Below are 22436 nucleotides of genomic sequence, written 5' to 3' on the forward strand. Positions count from 1 at the left end.
TTCATGGCATGTTAATATGAAAGTTCATGATTTAATTCTATAGAGAAGACTATTTTTCATTATGACTTGCAGAAAAATTTTTTCCTATGAGAACTAATGTTACAATTTCTTATTTGGATAATAATAATATGTATCTTGAAAGATGTATTTTAAAAATATATAATATATCTTGAAATGTGGTGGTATTATAATCCGGTTAAATCTGTTGAAATAAATTGTAATTCAGTTTTTAATGACTTCCTTTCTGTTGACAATTTTGTTTTGTGTTGACTTGCAGTTATTCTAGTGGTTCAGACTAGTTAAGTTCCTAAAGCAAGCAATTAGGAAGTTCAGTTCCTTTTTTTTTGACAGTAGCTTGATTTTTACAGCAAAGCATCCCAGGGAGTAAGTTGTGTTACTAGTAAATTAGACATCTGCCCAAAGAGCTCTATTCAGTAGTCCTTGACATTACTCTGAAAGAAAGATGAATTTAATAGGAATTTTGCCTTTTTTTCCCCAGACACTGGCCAAAAGAAGACCCTAGACAAGAAAGATGGAAGACGAATGTCTTTTCAGAAACCTAAAGGGACTATTGAGTATACTGTAAGTTGTTTGCTTTCGAAAAAGCTATTTTTCTTTTTAAGAGTCTTCTTTAAGACATTCTCTGTTTATACTATAAATAAGACAAGCATTGTTAATTGCCTTACTTTTAAAAATCTGTATTTCACTTTGGATAATTGTTTTATTTTTTAGTTGTTGTTTGTTTCTTTAAAGAGAAATTTTACTGAAATACAAAGGTAGTTATCCTAGAAAATTTAATTTAATATAGATGATAGTTTACTGAGAGAGTTCCTGTGGGCCAATAATTTTTATTAGGTTAGGCTTTTAGGAAAATATTTATTGTTTTAGAAATGTGATCTTCATTATATTCCCAGCAGTGCTAGTGATAATTATAATGGCAGATGGGATACATAAAAGACAAGTTGATGTTGATCTTCCAGTATAACCTTCCACATTAAATCATTTGTATTTATTTATAGCTAACTCCCTTTAGCTCTAAAAATTGAGTTTTTTTTTTTTTGTTTTTTTTTTTTTTTCTGTATTCTTGAAATGAACTTCAAATCTCCCTGCAGTCAGCTGGCTTTTCACATTTCTGGTTACTCTGGGAAACTGAAGTGAGAAATCAGCTTTGGTGTATGGTATGCTGCATATTTGATTGAATGTAAAGATTGTTTATTTAGATAATGTTAACGTGTTGTAAAGCACTTTTAACTGAGCTTAATTTTGTTATTTTGTGTTTTTCTAACATAACTGTATTAGGGAGAACAGCAATTTTAAACATTAATTTAGCATTTGTGTCGTTATGAAACCGTCCAGTCTTGGTTTGACTCTTACTTTCCATGCATCTTTAAAATTGAACAAATTATCAAAATTCTAAGTTATACTCTATTTTGGTATACCATTCGTATATAACGGACAGTGTGAGATTTTCAGTATTTTTAAAAGGTTAGGAATCAGATAATTTAGGATGAAATAAAATTTACTAGTATCAAGATAATCTCACAGCATATTTTAAACTCAAATTGCGTGTGTTTGTACCTTCTCTGCATAATTGAGAAAATAAGTTCAAATAAGTTTTTTATAGGTAACCTTTAAAATTTCTTCTTTGTCTTTACAATTCTGCAGTGCCAATATGAAAAATTTAGATATATACATGTTTTTATCATGTTTATTGTGTTTCTTCAATCTAAGAAATCATGTCACTCATAAATTCCAGAAAAATTCTTGGTAATTATCTTTGATTGCGTTTTCTCCTCCTTTCTCTATTTTCTTTCTCCAGAACTCTAATTTTTTATTGAAACTAATTGTACTACATTTTGCTATCATTATGCTTCGTTGACCTTGCTATTATTTTGATTGTATCTTCTGTCTACTTTGCTGGGTGTTTGCCTCTTCTTAATTCCCAATGTGAGTGGTCCCTTGTTTCTTTTTGCTTTTCTATTGACATTCTATTACTTGGAGTGCTTAAGAACTTTATAAACTATGTGGAGTGAGACCCAGACTTTTTTTCTATCCCTTCCTTTCTAGTTGCTTGCATTTCCTACTATCACTTCATACTAAACAAATTGTGGAAACCTCTTACCAATTCCTCTTCCTCCATCCTTCCACAATTCCTGATTTTCTCATTTCTGTTCCCTTTCAGTTTGTTATTCATTCAGGTTGCAGTCGTTAGAGTCAGCATCAGTTTGCTCATTCACATATGCTTCCCTGACATACTGCTACTGCTGTCACCACAACTCCATTCAATCCATGAATGTCTTCTCTTGAGTCTTAGTTGAAATCTTGTACCTTAATTTCTTTCTTTACATTTTTATTACTTTAAACCTTATCTTTGTTTTTCTGCATCCATTCTCTTTCTTGTTCCAGTAATTCTAGCCCTGATGCCAGTAATATGAGATGCCACTTGGGCTGTTTTGTTACCTTCATCATCTCATTTAATAGAATCACTGTGAGAATAAAATGTGTTATTATTAATTATGAAAGTACTTGGTAAACTTACAGTTGTTACTGCAAAATATCATTTGTTTACAGAGACCTTTTATATATATTATCTCGGTAACATAGGTTTTATATCAGTACATTGTGTAGATGGGGAAGTTTGCATAGAAGGATGTAGGCAGAACTAGATTATTATTGTATTAACCCAAATATTTGGCATAAATTTGGTTTTATAAAACCATTAAGGAAAATATGTATATTATTGTTTTACATACACAAACAAATGCACACACACCTGCTTTTCCTGACTTTTGAAGTCTTCCATAACCTAATTCTAAATGCCTCTTTTTTTTTTTTTTCTGGAGACAGAGTCTTGCTTTGTTGCCCAGGCTGGAGTGCAGTGGTGCTATCACAGCTCACTGCAGCCTCAACTTCCCAGGCTCAAGTGATCCTCCCACCTCAGCTTCCTGAGAAGCTGGGACTACAGGCATGCACCACCACGCCCAGCTAATTTTTGTATTTTTTGTCAAGATGGGATTTTGCCACGTTGTCCAAGTTGGTCTTGGACTCCTGGGCTCAAACGATCCACCTGCCTCAGCCTCCCAAAATGCTGGAATTACAGGCATGACCCACCATGTCTGACCTCTGAATATCCACCATGTCTGACCTCTGAATGCCTCTTTATCCTTTTTAGAGACTTAACTCCATGTAATCGCCTTCCTAAAAATTTGTGCTTCATGAGTCTACTCTGGATGGTTTAGGAGGAAGAGGACAGTATCCCATAAATATATTATACTTTTCTGTCTCTTAACTATGTCAGTTCTGTCATCTTCACGTTGAAAGTTTGTTCCTTTCTCTCTACTTTTCAAATTCCCAACCCTTCTTCAAGACCCAGCTTTAAATCATTTCTGTAGTCTTTTCTGGAAAATTTGGATTACATTCATACTCAAAACTTCTATTGCATTCATTATTCCATTTTTAATTGTTCATCTTTTGCATAACCTTTTCTACCTTAGTTGCCAACTAGTTGTAAATTCCTTGTGCACTAAAACCACTTTTAGTTGCACTTAGTTGTGTTTTCTTCAGAGCTCTCTTAATGCCTTGTGTAATGGGGACTCTTAAGTGGTTATATTATATTGACCAAGTGACATTTTCTTTTAGGGTAATTGATGAAATCTCATTATTTATAATTTCTACACATATGATCATGGAAACATACGAATGATTCAGAACTAAATTACTCAACTTTAGTTCAAATATTTTTCTAATTTGTATGTGCAATGACAGAATATATGCATAAAGATCATTTTGAGTTTAATACAGGTGTACTTTGCAAAGATGAAATTAGTATATTGCTAGAAGTCACATATATTTTAGAAACTATTCAAAGGAATAGTGTATTTTAAAACCTTTGTAAATTGAAAATAATCAGTTTTTGATTTTTAAATTATGTTTTGTATTTTGAAATTACTTGAAGTAGAGACCTACATGTAAATGTATTGTGACGAAGCCTGTACTCTGTATTGTAATAGACTGAGAGCATTTGCTAACAAAACGCAGTGTTTCTTGACAGTTATTTTCAAAGATGACAATACCAGTTGTTAATCAAATGTAAGCTGGTCCCTAGATATATTAATGCTCATTAAATATTATAGTTTAGTTTTTCTGTTTTAAACATTGAAATAATTTATTTTTTCTTTTAAACAGGTTGAATCAAGGGATTCTTTGAATAGCATAGCCCTGAAATATGATACAACACCTAACGAACTTGTTCAATTAAATAAGTTATTCTCCCGAGCAGTTGTTACTGGACAGGTAGTATCTTTTTTTTAACGTGCTGATGTTTAGAAACATTAAACAGAAAGGCAGAAAGTATTTATTGTACTGTAGGTAATAATATAGAAAATTTGAGAATAATCTTATATGTGCTTTTAACAAATCATATTGGCCATGTAAGAGAAAATTAACTGTTTTATGTCTGTATGAGTTTCTTTTTTAATACATATTGAAAATAATTGTAAATTTTTCTTTTTAAATATAGTTACAAAGAGCTTTTTAAAATATTCAGAACAATATATGCATATGATAAAAAATTACTTTATCAAAGTAAGGCATCCCTCCATCTCAAACTTCCAATTTCTTTTCCAGAAGGAACCAGTTGCCAGTTTGCATTTCTTTCAGGAATAATCTAGCCTACTTTTGTTGTTGTTGTTGTGTTTTAATTTAACCTTGATTTTTGGAAAGTGTTGTATTCACAGTTCTAGTTCAGACTTTTTCACGCGTGCATAATATTGCATTGTATTGATATATCATACTTATTTAAAGCATTAGACTATTTCTACTCTTTTGCTAAGGTCAATACTGCTGTAGTAAACATGCCTGTACGTATCTGTTTTTCTTTATATGCAAGTATTTCTGTAGGGTGAATTCTTAGAAGTAAAGTTACTATGTCAGAGGATGTGTGCAGTTTAAATTTTGCTAGTTATTGCCAAATTGTCCTTTAGGAGTAACACCACTATAGTATATGAAAATTAATGTTTCCTCACCCTATTCCAGCCGTATATATTATCAAATGTGTCTAAATTGATTTTAAAGGTTCTTTTTTAAAAATGTTTTTATATTCTTATAATTTGAAAATGTTTATGTTTTTCTATTTAATTGGCAATTGTTAATAGTGCTTGCTTATAGAACAAGGTCATTGTTAATAGTGCTTGCTTATAGAGCACCATCTGATTATTAACACTTCAGTTTAACTAAATCTTTGTGTGAATGTTTTCTTACAGGTTCTGTATGTTCCTGATCCTGAGTATGTCTCCAGTGTTGAGAGCTCTCCATCTCTAAGCCCCGTAAGTCCTCTGTCACCAACATCATCTGAGGCTGAATTTGATAAGACCACTGTAAGTATCTCTGCTTTGCAAAGATGGCTCTGAAGAAATCTCACTGTGTCTACATTGACTGTCTTGTTTTTTTCATTCCGTTTTGACTATGGTTAGAATGAAATATTTCCTTTTTATTTTGTTGCTTAAGTTTGTAAATCCCAGCTTTAAAAATAAGACAGTCTTATGAAACCATATAGCTTAAATTGACTTACCTTTGTAGGTGGTGGTGGTGGGCCAAAAATATTCATCAACTCTTATTTTTTAAAGAACATATATAATTTAACTTACAAAGGAATCTTACCCAAAAAACATGACATTATCACAGTAGAGGAACTTCATGTCCAATTTGATGTTTATTTCATCTATAAATAAATGAGTATATAGTACTTAGAACTCTTAAGTGAGTTTAATTTTGACACACTGCCTTTTAAAAAGTAATTTATCATCTTGGTCATCCAAGAATTGACATAGTAGATTAATTTATGTGGCATTTCTAAGGAATGAGTGTTCTAATAACTTACATTTTACAAATGAACCTCAGGGAACTAAACTTCATTTAATAATTTTGATTAAAATCTTCTGAAAGGAATTATATATTTATTTGCCTTTCTACATAAATTAACTTAACGCTAATCATAATTTTCTGTTTTCATAACAACTATTGTTTACATGTAAAAGGCTGTTTCTTCATTAAATGGCTACATTCCTGTGGGAGATTCTTCTGTGTTGTTTTCTTGACTTTGGGAGACAGCCTTTTCTTTGTCTCAATCTGCACTCAAAGCTTAAGATACCAGATGGCAAACAAACTAGTAACAAAACAAATTATTAATGTTAATTTGCTTATAATTATTTATTTATAAGCTGTGGTATACCACTTTTTTATAGAATAAATTACATGATATTATTAATAACTATTTTTCTCCTTGCCTGGGAACTTTTTTCTGCATGTGTGTCTGTGTGTGTGTGTGTGAGAGAGAGAGAGAGAAATGAGGTCTTTTTCATTTATTTGTTGGATATCTTATTTATATAATTATGGCAATACTATGCTTTAGAATGCAGTCACATGAAAGGAATATATTACATTTGTTGTCATCATTGATAAGAATAGAAGTCAGGTTTTAATGGTAGGTATTACTTACCAAATGACACAATACCTTTTTGAACATAGCCATGCCATTTTCCCATGGGACTTACAAAGAGATGTACTCATAAGGGGCAACGACAAAGTAACTATGTAGCCTTAGGTTAATTTAGCCTGTGTTTCAAACCCTAAAGCAGAATTATGAAAATCTAAGCTATAGCGTCATGCCTGACTAGAAACCTGTGGGCTCTCTTCCTGTTCCTCGGCTTTAACCTAAATCTGCCTGTCTACTCGCTTTCTTGGAAGGTATAAGATCAAAGAAAACAAAATGTTGAAAGTTAAGGGAGCAACAAGGCCAGGCCTCAACCTGTGTGAAAATGTGCCCCTTCTTACTTTTGCCATTTGACTGAAAGAGATGGAGAGGATAAAGTTACGTGAATGATCTTTTAATCCTCAGGGACTTAGCTACTGTCAAAGATGGACCAAAAAACTTCCTGTAATTTGGCCAGTGATATGAGTAAATTCTTTGTCCCTAGGATAGATAAAAAAAAAAAAGAGGTAAGAGATTCCTTAAAGAACTAAAAGTACACTTAACATTTGATCCAGCAATCTCACTACTAGGTATCTACCCCGAGGAAAAGAAGTCATTATATGAAAAAGATACATGCACATGCATATATAGCAGCATAATTTGCAATTGCAAAAATACGGAGCCACCACAAATGCCCATCAGTCAACAAGTGGATAAAGAAAATGTGATATATATAGATATACCGTGGAATACTACTCAGTCATAAAAAGGAATGAAAGAATGACATTTGCAGCAACCTGGATGGAATTGGAGACTATTATTCTAAGTGAAGTAACTCAGGAATGGAAAACTAAACATCGCATGTACTCACTCATACGAGGGAGCTAAGCTGTGAGGATGCAGTGGCATAAGAATGATACAGTGGACTTTGGGGACTCAGGCAAAAGGGTGGGAGCAGGGTGAGAGATAAAGGATTATACATTGGGTACAGTGTACACTGCTTAGGTGATGGGTGCACCAAAATCTCAGAAATCACCGCTAAAGAACTTATTCCTGTAACCAGACACACCTGCTCCCTGAAAACATATTGAAATGGAAAATAATTAAAAAAAAAAAAAAGGTAAGAGAAGAGTTTGTGAACTTCTCTTTACATGGAATGATACTCTTTACCGCCATCAAAGAGATTATGGGCAATAGTTAGAAATAATTCTTACAACAGTGATTGTGTAAATTTTAGTTGTATTTTTTTTATCTAGAATTATATTCATTACCAGGCTCCAGAATAATATTTCTGTGACTTTCTGCATATCTCAAGTGCCTATATTTCTATATTCTAATTATTGGGTTTTATGTCTCCCATGCTGTATAAATCCCTTAGAAGTAAGGATATTATGTTTTATTAGATATAGTTTACATTTTCATTACACTAATTAAAATAATGTCTGTTAGTATTGTTATTATATGTTTTTCCCAGAAATTGTCAGTTTATATTTCCAGCAACCACTGATAAATTTTTTGAATGTCCAGCTTAGTAGTGGTTTACTATGAGGCTAAAAATATGTTCCTGGCTTTGTCAGCATAAAGACTTTTATTGGTTTTTGAATAATTCGTTTTCACTTAAAAATATTGCATTTTGAGAATTTCCATGGAAAACTATTTTTTCTTTATTTTTCACTTTTTTTTGTTCACATATGGAAGAAGAAACATAGAAGGAGATAGAACCAAAATAATGGTAAAAATCATAAAAATAGCTAAAATGTAGTATTGCAGCAGGTATAATTCTAAGCACTTTAAAAGTATTATCATTTATTCCTTATCTCAAATTTATGAGGTAGGCACTTGGCCTGGGTTTCTGTGTTTGTCCCTCCAGACTTACTCTGTATTCTCTAGTGTCCTTTGAGTGGTAGACTGCATCAGTGGACTCTCTGTTGCCCTTTTGCTTCTGTTGGTGGTGTTCTTTCTGGAGCAGTTGCAGAAGATAAAGAGGGAAGGAAAGAGAGAATAAGATGGGGACATATTTATTCTCCTAGCTCCTTCCCTATAAGGTTACTCCAGAGTGACCACGTTCTTCAGCATCTCTTCTCATCTTTTGTCAGCCCTTTCCACAGAGCCATCTCTAAATTTAGGTATCTGTTTCTCTCCCTTACCTCTGTAGGGATAGAAGAGTCTTCTGTTATTGTTCACCCTGGGTTTTTGTACACCATATGTACCTTTGTAAATAGTTCCATAATTAAATCCTCTTAAAATTACTCAGTTTCTACCAGGCATAGTGGCTCACACTGGTAATCCCAGCACTTTAGGAGGCCGAGGCAGGCAGATCACTTGAGGTCAGGAGTTCAAGATTAGCGCGGCCAACATGGTGAAACCCTGTCTTTACTAAAAATACAAAAATTAGCCAGGTGTGGTGGCGGGCACGTGTAATTCCAGCCACTCAGGAGGCTGAGGTGGGAGAATCACATGAACCCAGGAGTCGGGGGTTGCAGTGAGCCGCGCCACTGCCCTTCAGCCTGGGTTACAGAGTGAGACTCTGTCTCAAAAAAAAAAAAAAAAAAAAGCTCAGTTTGATGTGCCCTCTGTTTTTTTCTAATACCTGACCAATAACTATTTTATCCATTTTATAGAGGAGGAAGCAGAGGAAGAGAAGTTAACTATTTTGTGTTTAAGGTCACTCAGCTAGTAGCTAAGCTAAGATTCTAACCCAGACGGGCTTGGTTCAGAGCCCATATTTTTTATTACTACTTTATAGCTGGAAAATGATAACTCAGAAACACTACTGTTGCCCAATAAATAATTGGACCCAAAGAGTTAGGTAATATTTAATCATTATAAAAGTCGGTATAATAATAGCTACCACTTCACACTATCATCTTCCTAAGATTCTTTAAATCTCTCATTTTTTTAATAAATATAGAAACCTGCTTTTGTTTTGTACGCCTTTGGTTTTTCTCCTTTGTACCTTAAGTTCACCCATTATGCTAATGCCATTTTAGGCTAAAACTGTTAATGTGTTATATTCAGGATGAATGAAGTTCAGTGGAACAATGTTTAAAATAAGTAATATGAAAAAATGAAATAATTTTAAAGTTCTTATGTTTATATTAATATACTCTATTGAAGGGTGGGATATGCAGATAGTCATATTCTCTTTAAGATAAAACACGGTATAATACTCTAATCAATCTAAAATATAAAAATAGAATATTAATAACACATGAATTGGATACACATGATGATAAGACCATATAATTTTGAAAAAAAAATAATTTTAAGAGATTCTGGGGAAGGCCTAGGAAGTCCTAAAGGAGGAAAGAGGAAAAAGTATAAAATAGCAATAGAATGTAGGCATATTAAATCTTCCTTTTTAAGGATAGGCTGTGATAATACTGCTACAGTGGCTATTGTTTTTTTACTTAAAGAGTGCTTACTGTGTATTTACTGTGTTCATTTCAGAATTTTAATTAATCTTTAATACTTTAATAACATTTTAATTACTTTAGACTTTTAATTAATCTTTAACCCCATGAGGTAGGTATAATAATCATGATCTGTATTTTTTTTTTTTTTTTTTTTTGAGACAGAGTCTCGCTCTGTGGCCCAGGCTGGAGTGCAGTGGCGCAATCTCCGCTCACTGCAAGCTCCGCCTCCCGGGTTCACGCCATTCTCCTGCCTCAGCCTCGCGGAGTAGCTGGGACTACAGGCGCCCGCCACCATGCGCGGCTAATTTTTTGTATTTTTAGTAGAGACGGGGTTTCATCGTGGTCTCGATCTCCTGACCTCGTGATCCGCCCGCCTCGGCCTCCCAAAGTGCTGGGATTACAAGCGTGAGCCACTGCGCCCGGCCCATGATCTGTATTTTTAAAAACGAGGAAAGTAAGGCATAGAGAGAAGAATGATGGTTAGGAAGTGGTAGAACTGAGATCGAAAACCTGGCAGTCAAGGTCTAGATTCTGTGTTGTGTTCTTAACTACTTTTTGTACTACCTAAGTAATGAAATGATGACTACTAGCAAGTGCAGGTACTCTATAACTGAGACATATGATCTAAATTAAATATATGTGTCACAATTTGTAGGAACTAGGAAGTTTGTAGTAAAGAACTGTGTGGAAGTAATGCATGAAATTTTTGCTTGGCCAAAGCAAAAATAAAGATGTAGAAGATTTAGAAATGTTGTTTAATTACCTATATTAATTTCCTAGTATTACCATAACAAAGGGTGACAAACTGGGTGGGTTACAACAAAAGAAATTTATTACCATACAGTTTTGGAGGCTGGAAGTCTGAATTCAGACTGTTGGTACAACCATGCTCCTTTTGAAACTTGTAGAGGAGAATCATTTCTTGCCTCTTCTAGCTAGTGTTTGCCAAGTCTCATTGGCATTCCTTATCTTGTAAATATATCACCACTTTCTGCCTTGCTTGTGACAAGTGGCCATCTACTTCCTATGTGTATGTCTTCACATGGTGGTCTCTTCTTTATATAAGGAAAACAGTCAGATTAAGGGCCCACCCTACTCATGTATGACCTTACCTTAAATTAATAATTACATCTGAAAAATCCTATTTTCAAATAAGGTCACATTCTGATATACTGGAGGTTAGGGCTTTAGCATTATCATTTTGGGGGAGACAGTCAGTCAACCTATAACATTGCCTCATAAAATTATAATTATATAGAATTTATATTATGGAGTTTTATTTATATTATAGAATTTTATATTTTTTGTCTTTGAAGAAAAGGGGGAATTTAGAAAACTTTCTAATTCTAGTCAAGTAAGATTTTTTTAGAGATGTTTAGTTAATTTTCTTCATTTAAGATATGTTGAAGGGTAAAGTTAATTTCTCATAGGGTTTTGGAAAGCTTGTGAATATTTGTAAAATGTTGTGAAAACCTTTTTAAAAAGCTTCTCTTTTTTTTTTTCGAGACGGAATCTCGCTGTCACCCAGGCTGGAGTGCAGTGGGGCGATCTCGGCTCACTGCAGGCTCCTCTTCCTGGGGTTCACACCATTCTCCTGCCTCAGCCTCCCGAGTAGCTGGGACTACAGGTGCCTGCCACCTCACCTGGCTAATTTTTTGTATTTTTAGTAGAGACGGGGTTTCACCATGTTAGCCAGGATGGTCTCGATCTCCTGACCTCATGATCCGCCCACCTCGGCCTCCCAAAGTACTGGGATTACTGGCGTGAGCCACCACGCCTGGCCAAAACTTCTCTTTTTTGATCATGATAGTCACATAATTAATTGGCATCTTGAAGTAGTATGCCTGTATATCTGAAAATAGACATTAATTACAAGTAATAGCAGACATGCAAGAAATTAAAACAATTTTAGTTAGGAATATCAAAGTAGTTGAAAAGGTTAAATATCGCCTGTGCTTCAGGAATTGCTCTCACATGTGACATCCTTTAACAGTTCACAAACATAACCTCTCTTTTCTGTCTCTCTGCATATATAGAATATATATTTTTTAACTTAAAATTAAAGGCACTAATATCTGTCACATACAATATTATATGTTATATATAAAACGTGTTTTATCTCTTTTATAGAATATATAAATTGTAATTTTTTCCTAAATTATGATTTTAACTTTAATGCTTTGACTTCAATTTTAATATACATATATACAACTTATGCGATATATAACATATTAAATGTAAGCTCGTATATTATAGTAAAACTATAAATATCAATACCACACAAATGTGTAACTAACACATAAATCATATATACCGCGTTCATATTATTACATATAATTTAGCTTTGATGCTTTTAAACCTATTTTAAATAACAACTTAGTAAGGAATTGTTTTTTAATATGTACTCTTTAATAGATTATGCTGTAATTATACCTTGGTCTTATATTCTTAGAACAAAATTTTATGGTTAGTATCTGAAAAATTAAACTTTATAATAGGACTTAGTGTTTGTGACGATTTTAGGAAACAAATATTTTATATAGAAGAAATCCCTATATTTTTAACATCACAAGAAATGGGTAAATTACTGGATGAGATTTTTTTTTTCCTGGATTCCAGATGGGAGCATTATTTCCATAATTAGAATTAAAAATTGATCCTGATATTTTAATTTTGTTATTTTATTCTGTATTTGATTTTAAACATTCTTAAGTTCTTGGTCCCAGGAAGTAGAGATGATTAAACATAATTTATAGAGAGTAAATGGCAATCATCATATATATTGAATTGAAAGAAAAATACAGTATACACTGGTTTAAAAGTAAATGTTTTCTTTAAAGGATATATCGTATATACGTTGCATGAAGTAAATACAAATGTCGGTATTTTTGTGCCTGTGTGGATTTTCCTTCTCAATCTTCCTTTGCCCTACCTATGTGTTACTAGAGAACGTTTCTACAAATTTTCAATCACAAAAGAGCAAAAATACAATAAAGCCAAGGCAAGAAGGGAAGTGGACAGTTTGGAGTTGCTAATTCATTTATGGTAATGGTTTATAATAACATACAAATCATATTGTGTAATATATTCTACAAAAAAAGATAACTCTAGGTGATTATTAAACTTTTTGTAAATCATTTGCCCTAGCAATGCTTTGCTTTTTTACATTTGAATATTTGGGACAATAATGAGGCTAGATAGATAGATAAAGATATTTATATTTCTATATTTTTAAGGACCTTCTCTCATGGCTAAAACAAAAATTATACAGACAAGCATCAGCAAGCCCTCAAATGACCTGCAAAACCACTGCATTAATAATCACAGTTTAAAAATAGCATTCAAAACCATCTACATAGGGATACTAATACTTTGAATAGTGTACATTTATGTAAGTTACAGTGAGGTCTGGTAATTCCTCTGAACAACTTTGATCTTTTTTGAAAGTAATCTCCTTTTTTGTGCTTTGCTTTGAGCATTTGCTAATCTCATATTCTTTTTAAAAGGATTACATTGACAAATTGGTATTGCTATAGATACTGAGTTCAGACTTTGAGGTAAACTCAGAGATCATGTATTGTTCAAAAAGGCATATCTTCATTTAAGGAAAGCATATGACAATGTTCATATATATATATATATGTACACACACACACATATTTATGCTTGTGTGTGACTAATGTGGTTAACTCAATTTTGGGGGAAATGAGGAATCACAAAATTTGTTGATAGCTTTTTGCCAGTTTGCAGGGGACTCTCTTATAGCTCTGCATCGGCTATTTTTTTCTTAGCGTATTTATGAATTGTTTGGTAGAAGATTTGAAAGGGAAGCGTTACAGTAGTATAGTTAAGCTCACTGGTTTGTGTGTTGATAACATAGGTTTGCGTCTTAGCTCCTTACTCATTTGTCAAGTTATTGAACTTGGTTAAGCTTAAGTTTCCTTAAAAATTAAGGTCATAGTATACTTCATATAAGTGATTGAAAAATTAAATGAAATAGTCCATATAACACTTAGAAATAACAAGTATTTATAAATATCATTGAGATTATTATTAATATCACTTATTTATCTGTGCTAACTGAATTTATATGTGCTATAAAACTCTTAGATATAGTAACTACCAAAGACAACAGGATGAATGCAAAGTTATTAATTTGTATTTTAAAATGAAAAGATTGAGGAAAATTTTTTTAATAGATATTAATGATTGAACAGTGTCATGAAACTTAAAATCTCATTCCATTTCACGTTTTTTAAAACAGTGGAATTGTAGTATATCAAACATAGTTGTTTTGCAGTATTTTGCATTTGTCTGTCCTTCCTTCAACAAGCACTTGTTGAATATCTGCCCCAGTGCTCGGAATTTAGCCCTACATTTTAGGTGGGATATATGAAAGGAGGTGTAAAAATTCTGCCCTCATGTGGGTTGAAGGAATTAGATCCATGTATTAGGGGAGAAAAAGTTATGTTCAGGTTTGATAACTCTTTTCAGATATCTCAGTTTATGATATTGAAGAGAAGGCAGTATTGTTTATTATTTCTAAATGCCAAATCAGAGCTATTAGGTAGAAGTTACAAAGTGACAGATTTAAACTCAAAGCTCAGAAGAATCTTGCTTCTATGAAAACTTCTTCAAGGCAGTGTGGATTTATTCATATGATATGAAAGCCTTTGGAAGTATTTAAAACACATCTGTCTAGCTTTCCTACGATGTAAAGAATATTAAACTTTGAGGGGAATTGTGGGGAGTAGTATTTAAAGGACCTGTGAACTTGGATGTAAAAAATTTTAAGTGACCTCTAACATTTTTAAAAATAAGAGAATATAATATAAGCAGCAAATACCTGGCATACCTGTGACTTTGTCCTCAGTAGAATTTACAGATATTTTCAGATCACCTTAGAATTGTTACAGAGAACACAAAATGTTGCTCATGGCCATTATATCACAATTTGGATTCAAACTTGTGATTATCAGAGTCCAGAGTCACCACTAAATCTTGTGTTATTTAATATATTCATAAAGAAGCATATATATATGTATATGTATATGTATATGTATATGTATATGGCCGGGCTCAGTGGCTCATGCCTGTAATCCCAGCACTTTGGGAGGCCGAGGCGGGCGGATCACGAGGTCAGGAGATCGAGAGCATCCTGGCTAACACGGTGAAACCCCATCTCTACTAAAAATACAAAAAATTAGCCGGGTGTGGTGGCGGGCGTCTGTAGCCCCAGCTACTCCGGAGGCTGAGGCAGGAGAATGGCACGAACCCGGGAAACGGAGCTTGCAGTGAGCCAAGATCGTGCCACTGCACTCCAGCCTGGGCGACAGAGCGAGACTCCGTCTCAAAAAAAAAAACAAAACAAAAAACAAGAAGCATATATATATATATATAACTATACCTCTAGTTTGTTTCTAAAAAATGTTTTAATACTGTGTTATTTCAATTTAATTGTTTTTCCTTATAATTCTATGTTTTATTTTGACCATTCCGAAACATTCTGAGAAGCCGGTTCATAGGCTTCATTGTAAGAATGGTCAGTGGCACCAAAAAAGTTAAGAAGCTTGTCATCTAGTGGAATGGGATTTGTCAACTGTAGCTCAAGATTTAAAAGGCTATTCCAGTGAATGGGTTCTGCTGTGTACTTAGATACTAAGGCAAGCTTTCCACCTTTTTTCTGCTCCCAGCACCTGATGGATATTATATTACATGGTCTTATCAGAGTCAGTGGTTTAATTCAGGAGCATCTGAATATGTGTGCACGTGTGTGTATGTGTTGGGCGTGGGTACAAGAGATGTAGTGTTCAGTGTTCTCCAGATGATTTTATTTTTTAAGTTTATAGATAGATATGTGCATCTCCCCATTAAAAATCACTATAAATGTAAGTTTGACCTGTGTTTGTGATCTTTATTGAATATGAAAATAGTGCCACTTTTTTCCCATAATTTCTGCATAAAAATATTTTGGGCTGACTTCCAGAATGTGGTGAAATGAAACAACACTTATTGGGGAAAGCTATTCATTTGACTTTTTAATAGTGTGCTCATTTTTATTTTGTTTTCTGCTTTTTTTTCTTTCCTTTTTTTTTTTTTTTTTTTAAAAAAAAAGAATCCTGATGTCCATCCAACAGAAGCAACTCCCTCATCTACTTTCACTGGTATTCGACCTGCACGAGTTGTATCTTCAACTTCTGAGGAGGAGGAAGCATTTACTGAGAAATTTCTTAAAATTAATTGCAAATATATTACCAGTGGCAAGGTAAAGAATGACACTTTAGAGAAGACCTTTAATCATGCTTTAGTTATTACTAATGTATGATAGTTTGGCATTTACATTTTAAGCCATCAATGTCAGCAAATGCTTGAATATTATAAAAAGGTACTAGTGATACTATTATTTTGGGTTAGTATGGATGTTGCTTATAACTTAGAGTCTGGTGATCTGTTGTAATTGTTAAAGGTAATGGAATATAAATAAATTCACTAAGGCACAGCTAAGTTGCTGTTGGTAGGATATTTCAAAAATGTCAGTAAAATGACTGCTGCTGGATACTGTGTGGAGTTGAACTTCTGTATAACTAGTATAGCATGCAAATAGGAAGATATCTAGTATTTATTGAGTACCTACTATATGCCAGAGACTATTTGAGGTGTCTTAATTATTTTATCAATTCAAAACAATCCTGTGAAATAGGCAGTCATATGTCTTTTCCACAGGGAAAAACAAAACAGGAAAGGTTCATAGGAAAGGTTAATAGGTCTAAGATCTCTCTATAATGGCCAGAATTCGGACCTAGTCAGAATCTTTTTTTTTTTTTTTTTTTGAGACAAAGTTTCGCTCTTATCAGCCAGGCTGGAGTGCAATGGCGTGATCTCAGCTCACTGCAACCTCTCGCCTCCTGGGTTCAAGCAATTCTCCTGTCTCAGCCTCCCGAGTAGCTGGGATTATAGGCACTCGCCACCACATCCGGCTAATTTTTTGTATTTTCAGTAGAAACGGGGTTTCACCATGTTGGTCAGGCTGGTCTCAAACTCCTAACCTCAGGTGATCCACTTGCCTCGGCCTCCCAAAGTGCTGGGATTACAGGTGTGAGCCACCACACCCAGCCCAGAATCTATTTTATCTACTTCACTTTGTTGCTTTTCTAAGCAAAAACTTCTAATCTGAAAAGAGAATATAGTAAAGTAATAGAGTTGGAAAATAAACTCCAGGTTTTGCTCAAAAAATGTCTATAACATGATACTGCCTTTAGAAGTCACACACGAAAACTATTTCTTTGTAGTATAATTCATAAATTTATGAGGGAAACACATAATAAGCATTTAGTGGTATGCATTTCACCCTAAATATTGTTTTAAATGTTGTGTTTTCATTTTCATTTACTTTAAAATATTTTCTCTTGATTTCTTCTTTGACCCATTTGAGAGTGTTTTATTTTTCTAGATAACTGTCTTTTACTAATTTCTAATTTGATTCTGTGTGATCAGAGAACATACTACTGTTTGAAGGCTTTATTTAGAACTGTTTTATGGTCTAGAATGTCGTATGTTTTAATAAATGTAATGTGTGCACTTTAAAAGACACATTTGTGTTGGATGGAATATTCCACAAATGTCAATCAAATCAAATTGAGTGATAGTGTCCTGTATTTCTGATTTTCTGCCTATCAGTTATTGATAGAAGAATTTTGAACTGTCTCACTGTTATTGTGGATTTATCTGTTTTTGCCTTTCAGTTCTATCAGTTTTTTTTAAATGTATTTTGAAACTGTTACTAGGTTTAAAAATGTTTAGGATTCTTATGTTGTCTTGATTAATTGACTTGATCGTCATTATGAAAGACACTCTTTATTCTTGGTAATACTCTTTGCTGTGAAATCCACTTTGATGTATACTAATATAGTCACTTTAGCTTCCTTTTGATAAGTGTTAACATGGTTTATCTTTTTCCATTCTTTTATTCATAGCCGGTGACTTTAGAAAGTGAGTTTCTTGTAGTTAGCATGTAGTTGGATCTCACCTCTTTAGATAATCTTTCCCTTTTCATTTAGCGTTTATAATATATATATTATATATATATATTTTATATATATTATAAACTCTAAACAGCCACTAATATAACAGTGTTACAGCTAATAAGCCAACAAAGGAGATGACATAAAATTATTTTTAAAAGCTCAATGTGAAAGAAAGCAGAAAGACAGAACAAACAAAAAACTAATAGCAAGATGGTAGAGTTAAACCTAACCATATCAATAATCACGCTAAATGAAAAGGGAAGGATTATCTAAAGAAGTGAGATCTAACTACATGCTTATATATATTATAAATATATATAATATATTTATAATTATAATGTATATAATATATAATATATTTAATATATAATTATATGTTACATATAATTATATATATTTATACGTATATTATAATATATATCTTTAATATGTCACATTCTCACTTTAAGTAGCATTATATATGCCACTTTACATATAGTACACACACCTTGTAACAGTATACTTTTATTTCCGCCTTCCAGCCTTTGTGTTCTTATTGTAACACCTCTTATTTCTACATGTTATAAACACCACAATACATTGTTACTATTTTTGCTTTAAAAGTTAATTTAAAATAATTTTAAAAATAAGGATAAAGTCTATTATATTTATCCACTTACTTATTCTCTACACTTGTCATTCCTTTTTTTATAGTTGCAGATTTCCATTTGTATCATTTTTCCTTTTATTTCAGGACTTCTAAATTTCTTACAGTGTAGGTCAGCTAGTGATAAATTATTTCAGTGTTTATTTGCCTTGAAAAAGTCTATATTTTTCCTTCTTTTATTAAATGTTACTATCATGTTTATTTATATTTTCTTTTTTTTTTTTTTCTCTCCGAGACAGAGTCTCACTCTGTTGCCCAGGCTGGAGTGCGGTGGCCTGATCTCAGCTCACAGCAACCTCCGCCTCCCAGGTTCAAGCAGTTCTCCTGCCCCAGCCTCCTGAGTAGCTGGGACTACAGGTGCACGCCACCACATCTGGCTAATTTTTGTATTTTTTTAGTAGAGAGGGGGTTTCACCATGTTGGCCAGGCTGGTCTCGAACTCCTGACCTCATGGTCCACCTGCCTCAGCCTCCCAAAGTGCTGGGATTACAGGTGTGAGCTACCGCACCTGGCATGTTTATGTATATTTTCAAAATTATGTGTGTGTTTATAAAAAAGGATCCCTAACTTTTAAATTTTATGCCATTTTATCTTTTTTTGGTCCATTGATTTTTTTTTAATTAATATACTTTCATTTTTAGAGCAGTTTTAAATGTACAGAAGAATTGAGCAGAAATTAGAATTCATATTTATACTCTTCCCCTTTCCCCAGTTTCCCTTATTAACATCTTGCTTTTGTGTGCTGTATTTGTTTCAATCAATGAACCAGTATTCAGGCACCAAGGAAAGCCCCTAAGATTCTCTCTTGTACATTCTATGGGCTATAACAAATGTATAATGACATTTATCTATCATTACAGTATTACCAGATTAGTTTCATTGGGCTAAAAATCCTCTATGCACCACCTATTCATCCCTCCTTCCCTTTCTTTCCCTGAACTCCTGGTAATTAGTGGTTGTCTTACTCTCTCTATAGTTTTGCCTTTTTTTAGAATGTCATATAGTTGGAATCATAGAGTATGATTGAATGAATTCATATTGGCTTCTTTCACTTAGCAATGTGTGTTTAAGATTCCCCCATGTCTTTTGCGGATTGACACCTTAATTCTTTTTACTAATATTACTGAATATTCCACTGAGTAGTTGTACTGTAGTTTATCCATTCCCCTACTAAATGACATCTTGATCACTCTTAAGTTTTGGCACTTGTAAATAAAGCTGCTCTAAACATTCATGTGCAGGTTTTGTGTGGTAAGTTTTCATCTCAGGTAAAATAGCAAGAATCATGATGGCTGGATGGTATGGTAAGACCATTGTTAGCTTAGTAAGAAACTGAAGAACTCTCCTCCAAAGGACCTGTGCTATTTTGTATCCAATAAGCAATGGGAATCCCTATTCCACAGCCTCACCAACATTTGATGTTTTCAGTGTTTTAGACTTCAGCCATTCTAATAGATCCGTAGTAGTAGTATCTCACTGTGGTAATTAAAAATTCTCTAATGGCATATTATATTGAGCATCTTTTTTTTTTCCATTCAAAAATGACAAATTCTTTAAATCAACAAACTCATCTTCCTCAAGCCCCAGACCATGGTAGAGAGTCCTCCCTCTCTGTCCCCTCACCCCACCCCTTAGCCACAGTGAAGGGAATGGAAAATGAGAAGCCACGAGGGCCTCTGCCAGGGAAGGCTGCCCCAGATGTGTGGTGAGCACAGTCAGTGCAGCTGTGGCTGGGGTGGCAGCTGCCACAGGCTCCTCCCTATAAATTAAGTTCCTGCAGCCACAGCTGTGGGAGAAGCATGCTTGTAGAAGCAAGGCCAGTCCAGCATCAGAAGGCAGAGGCAGCATCACTGACTCCCAGCCATGGAATGAACGGAGGGCACAGAGCTCAGAGGCAGAACAGGCCAGGGGGAAAAAGAAGAGACAGAACAGACCAGGTCATGGCAATGAGGGACTGAGGCCCCTAAATTTTGGTCCCAGGGGAAAAGAAGAGGCCAGTTGGTCCAGTTTTGATGGGTGTGGGGAAGGGAACGTATTAGTAAGCACGGGGGAGAGGCTGCCAACAGGCACCTCAGAGTGACAGGACAGGCCGAACCCCCCACCCTGACAGAAGGGAGCTTAAGAGCTCTGGGGGCTCTCTGGGAATGTCACTGCAAAAATATATATCTACATATATATTAACCATTCGTGGGAGGGCAGGGGCAAGGCCTGGGGTGGGATCAGAGGATCTGGCATGGCATCCCGTAGCCAGTCATGCCTGCCTGAGACGCCCCGCGGTTGGTGCCCATCTGTAACCTGATCACATTCTTGCCCTCTTGCAGCTGGTTATCTGAGAAATTCCAAGGATTCTCCTTGGATTTCTTAGGGAACCAGTTGGGATCCCCAGAGAAGAGCCAATCATCCCGGGCTGCTGCCAGTCCACCCAGATTCATCAGCGTCTGCTGCACACAGGCCATGTTCTTTCCTTCCCAGAGGTCCACAGTTTGGAAGATGTCAGTGGTGTTAATGCCATAGCGCTCAGCTGCGTGCAGGAACTGAGAGATCTGCTCCATCTGCTTACAGGCCATGATGGAGGCCTGGATCTTCTTTACTGGGGCCTGCCCCTCAGGGTACAGTGCATTAATGAGCTCACCTAGCACCGTGCCGTCCTTGAGCCAGTTTGGAAGTTCTCGCGTCCAGGCTGGGGCCAGCCCACATCCTTTCGGCACTGGGTGGTGATCCACTGGATCAGGATCTGCTCCAGATCTGCATCATACTGTTTCTCAATCTTCTGCTGCACCTCCCGGCTCAGGCCATATGCAGGTCCCCTGTTGGCCATTCCAATGGGTGGCAGTGGCTGCGGGGAGCGTTCAAGCGGGCTGGAGAGTGGCGCACTCACTCAAGGCAAGGGCTGCAGCTGCCGAGCGTCTTCTTATATGCTCATTTTCTACCCAGATATCCTCTTCATTTTCGAAAGATATTTTCACTAGACAGAATTTTCAGTTGATGAAGTTTTATTTCTTTTCAGAACTTTAAAAATTTACTCCACTGTTTTCTGGCTTGCATTTTTCTAAAGTGAAGTCTTGCATTATTTTTATGTTTGGTGTTCTGTTAAAAAATGTATCTATCTTTGGTTGTACTTAAGATGTTCTGTTTATCACTGATTTTGAGCAATTTTATTAAGATGTGCCTTGGCATATTTTTTCTATTTGTTTTGCTGGGGGTTCCTTTAGCTTGGTTCTGTAGGTGTGTAGTTCATGCCAAATTTGGAAAATGTTTGGCCAGATTTCTTCCAATATTTTTTGTCTCCCATCCTCTCTTTCCTCTTCTTTGGGAACTCCAATTCTGCATATTTTAGGCTGCTTAACATTGGGTCTCACAGCTCCCTCATACTCCATTCATTTTTTGCCCTCTCTTTTCATTTTGGATAATTTTAATTGCTTGTTTTTAAATTCACCATTTTTTTTTCTGCCATGGCTAATCTACTCTTAATCCTATCCAGCATTATTTCATCTTATACATTGCAATTTTTCTCCCTGTAAGTTCATACTGGGTCCCTTGTATTTTCCATATCCATACTGTGTATGGTCTTCTATATTGTTGAATATGGTTATAATAATTGTTTTAACGTCTTTTTTTTGTCTCAGTTCTTTCATCTCTGTTACTTCTGGGTCTGTTTGCATTTATTGATTTTTCTCTTTAATGTGGTTTATTTTTTTCTGTGTATTTACATGCCTGGTAATTTTTGATTGGCTACCAGACATTATGAATTTTATGTAATTGGATACTGAATATTTTTGTATTCCTATAAATATTCTTGCGCTTTTTATCCGGGACACAGTTATTTTTTGATCCTATTGTGGCTTTTATTTCTTTGATGATCACTTGGTAATGGCTTGTTC

The 22436-nt window shown here is 34.6% G+C and overlaps 1 protein-coding gene and 1 pseudogene across 9 annotated transcripts in view; one reads left to right on the top strand and one right to left on the bottom strand.

Moving 5' to 3' along the window:
* OXR1 (oxidation resistance 1) overlaps positions 1 to 22436 on the top strand; it is a 489542-nt gene that overhangs the window by 413016 nt on the left and 54090 nt on the right. For all 8 annotated transcript variants that reach the window (XM_012508055.2, XM_012508063.2, XM_030794884.1 and 5 more), the window contains 4 exons: positions 500 to 582; positions 4186 to 4293; positions 5262 to 5375; positions 16001 to 16150. In XM_012508055.2, the coding sequence (XP_012363509.2) occupies positions 500 to 582; positions 4186 to 4293; positions 5262 to 5375; positions 16001 to 16150 (455 nt within the window). The remainder of the gene's footprint in view (positions 1 to 499; positions 583 to 4185; positions 4294 to 5261; positions 5376 to 16000; positions 16151 to 22436) is intronic.
* LOC100580773 lies at positions 20093 to 21450 on the bottom strand (annotated as a pseudogene). Its single transcript, XR_004026143.1, has one exon. The product of XR_004026143.1 is annotated as a transgelin-2 pseudogene (transcript).

Source organism: Nomascus leucogenys, chromosome 16 (genome assembly GCF_006542625.1).
Source record: "Nomascus leucogenys isolate Asia chromosome 16, Asia_NLE_v1, whole genome shotgun sequence".
NCBI classification, from domain to species: domain Eukaryota; kingdom Metazoa; phylum Chordata; class Mammalia; order Primates; family Hylobatidae; genus Nomascus; species Nomascus leucogenys.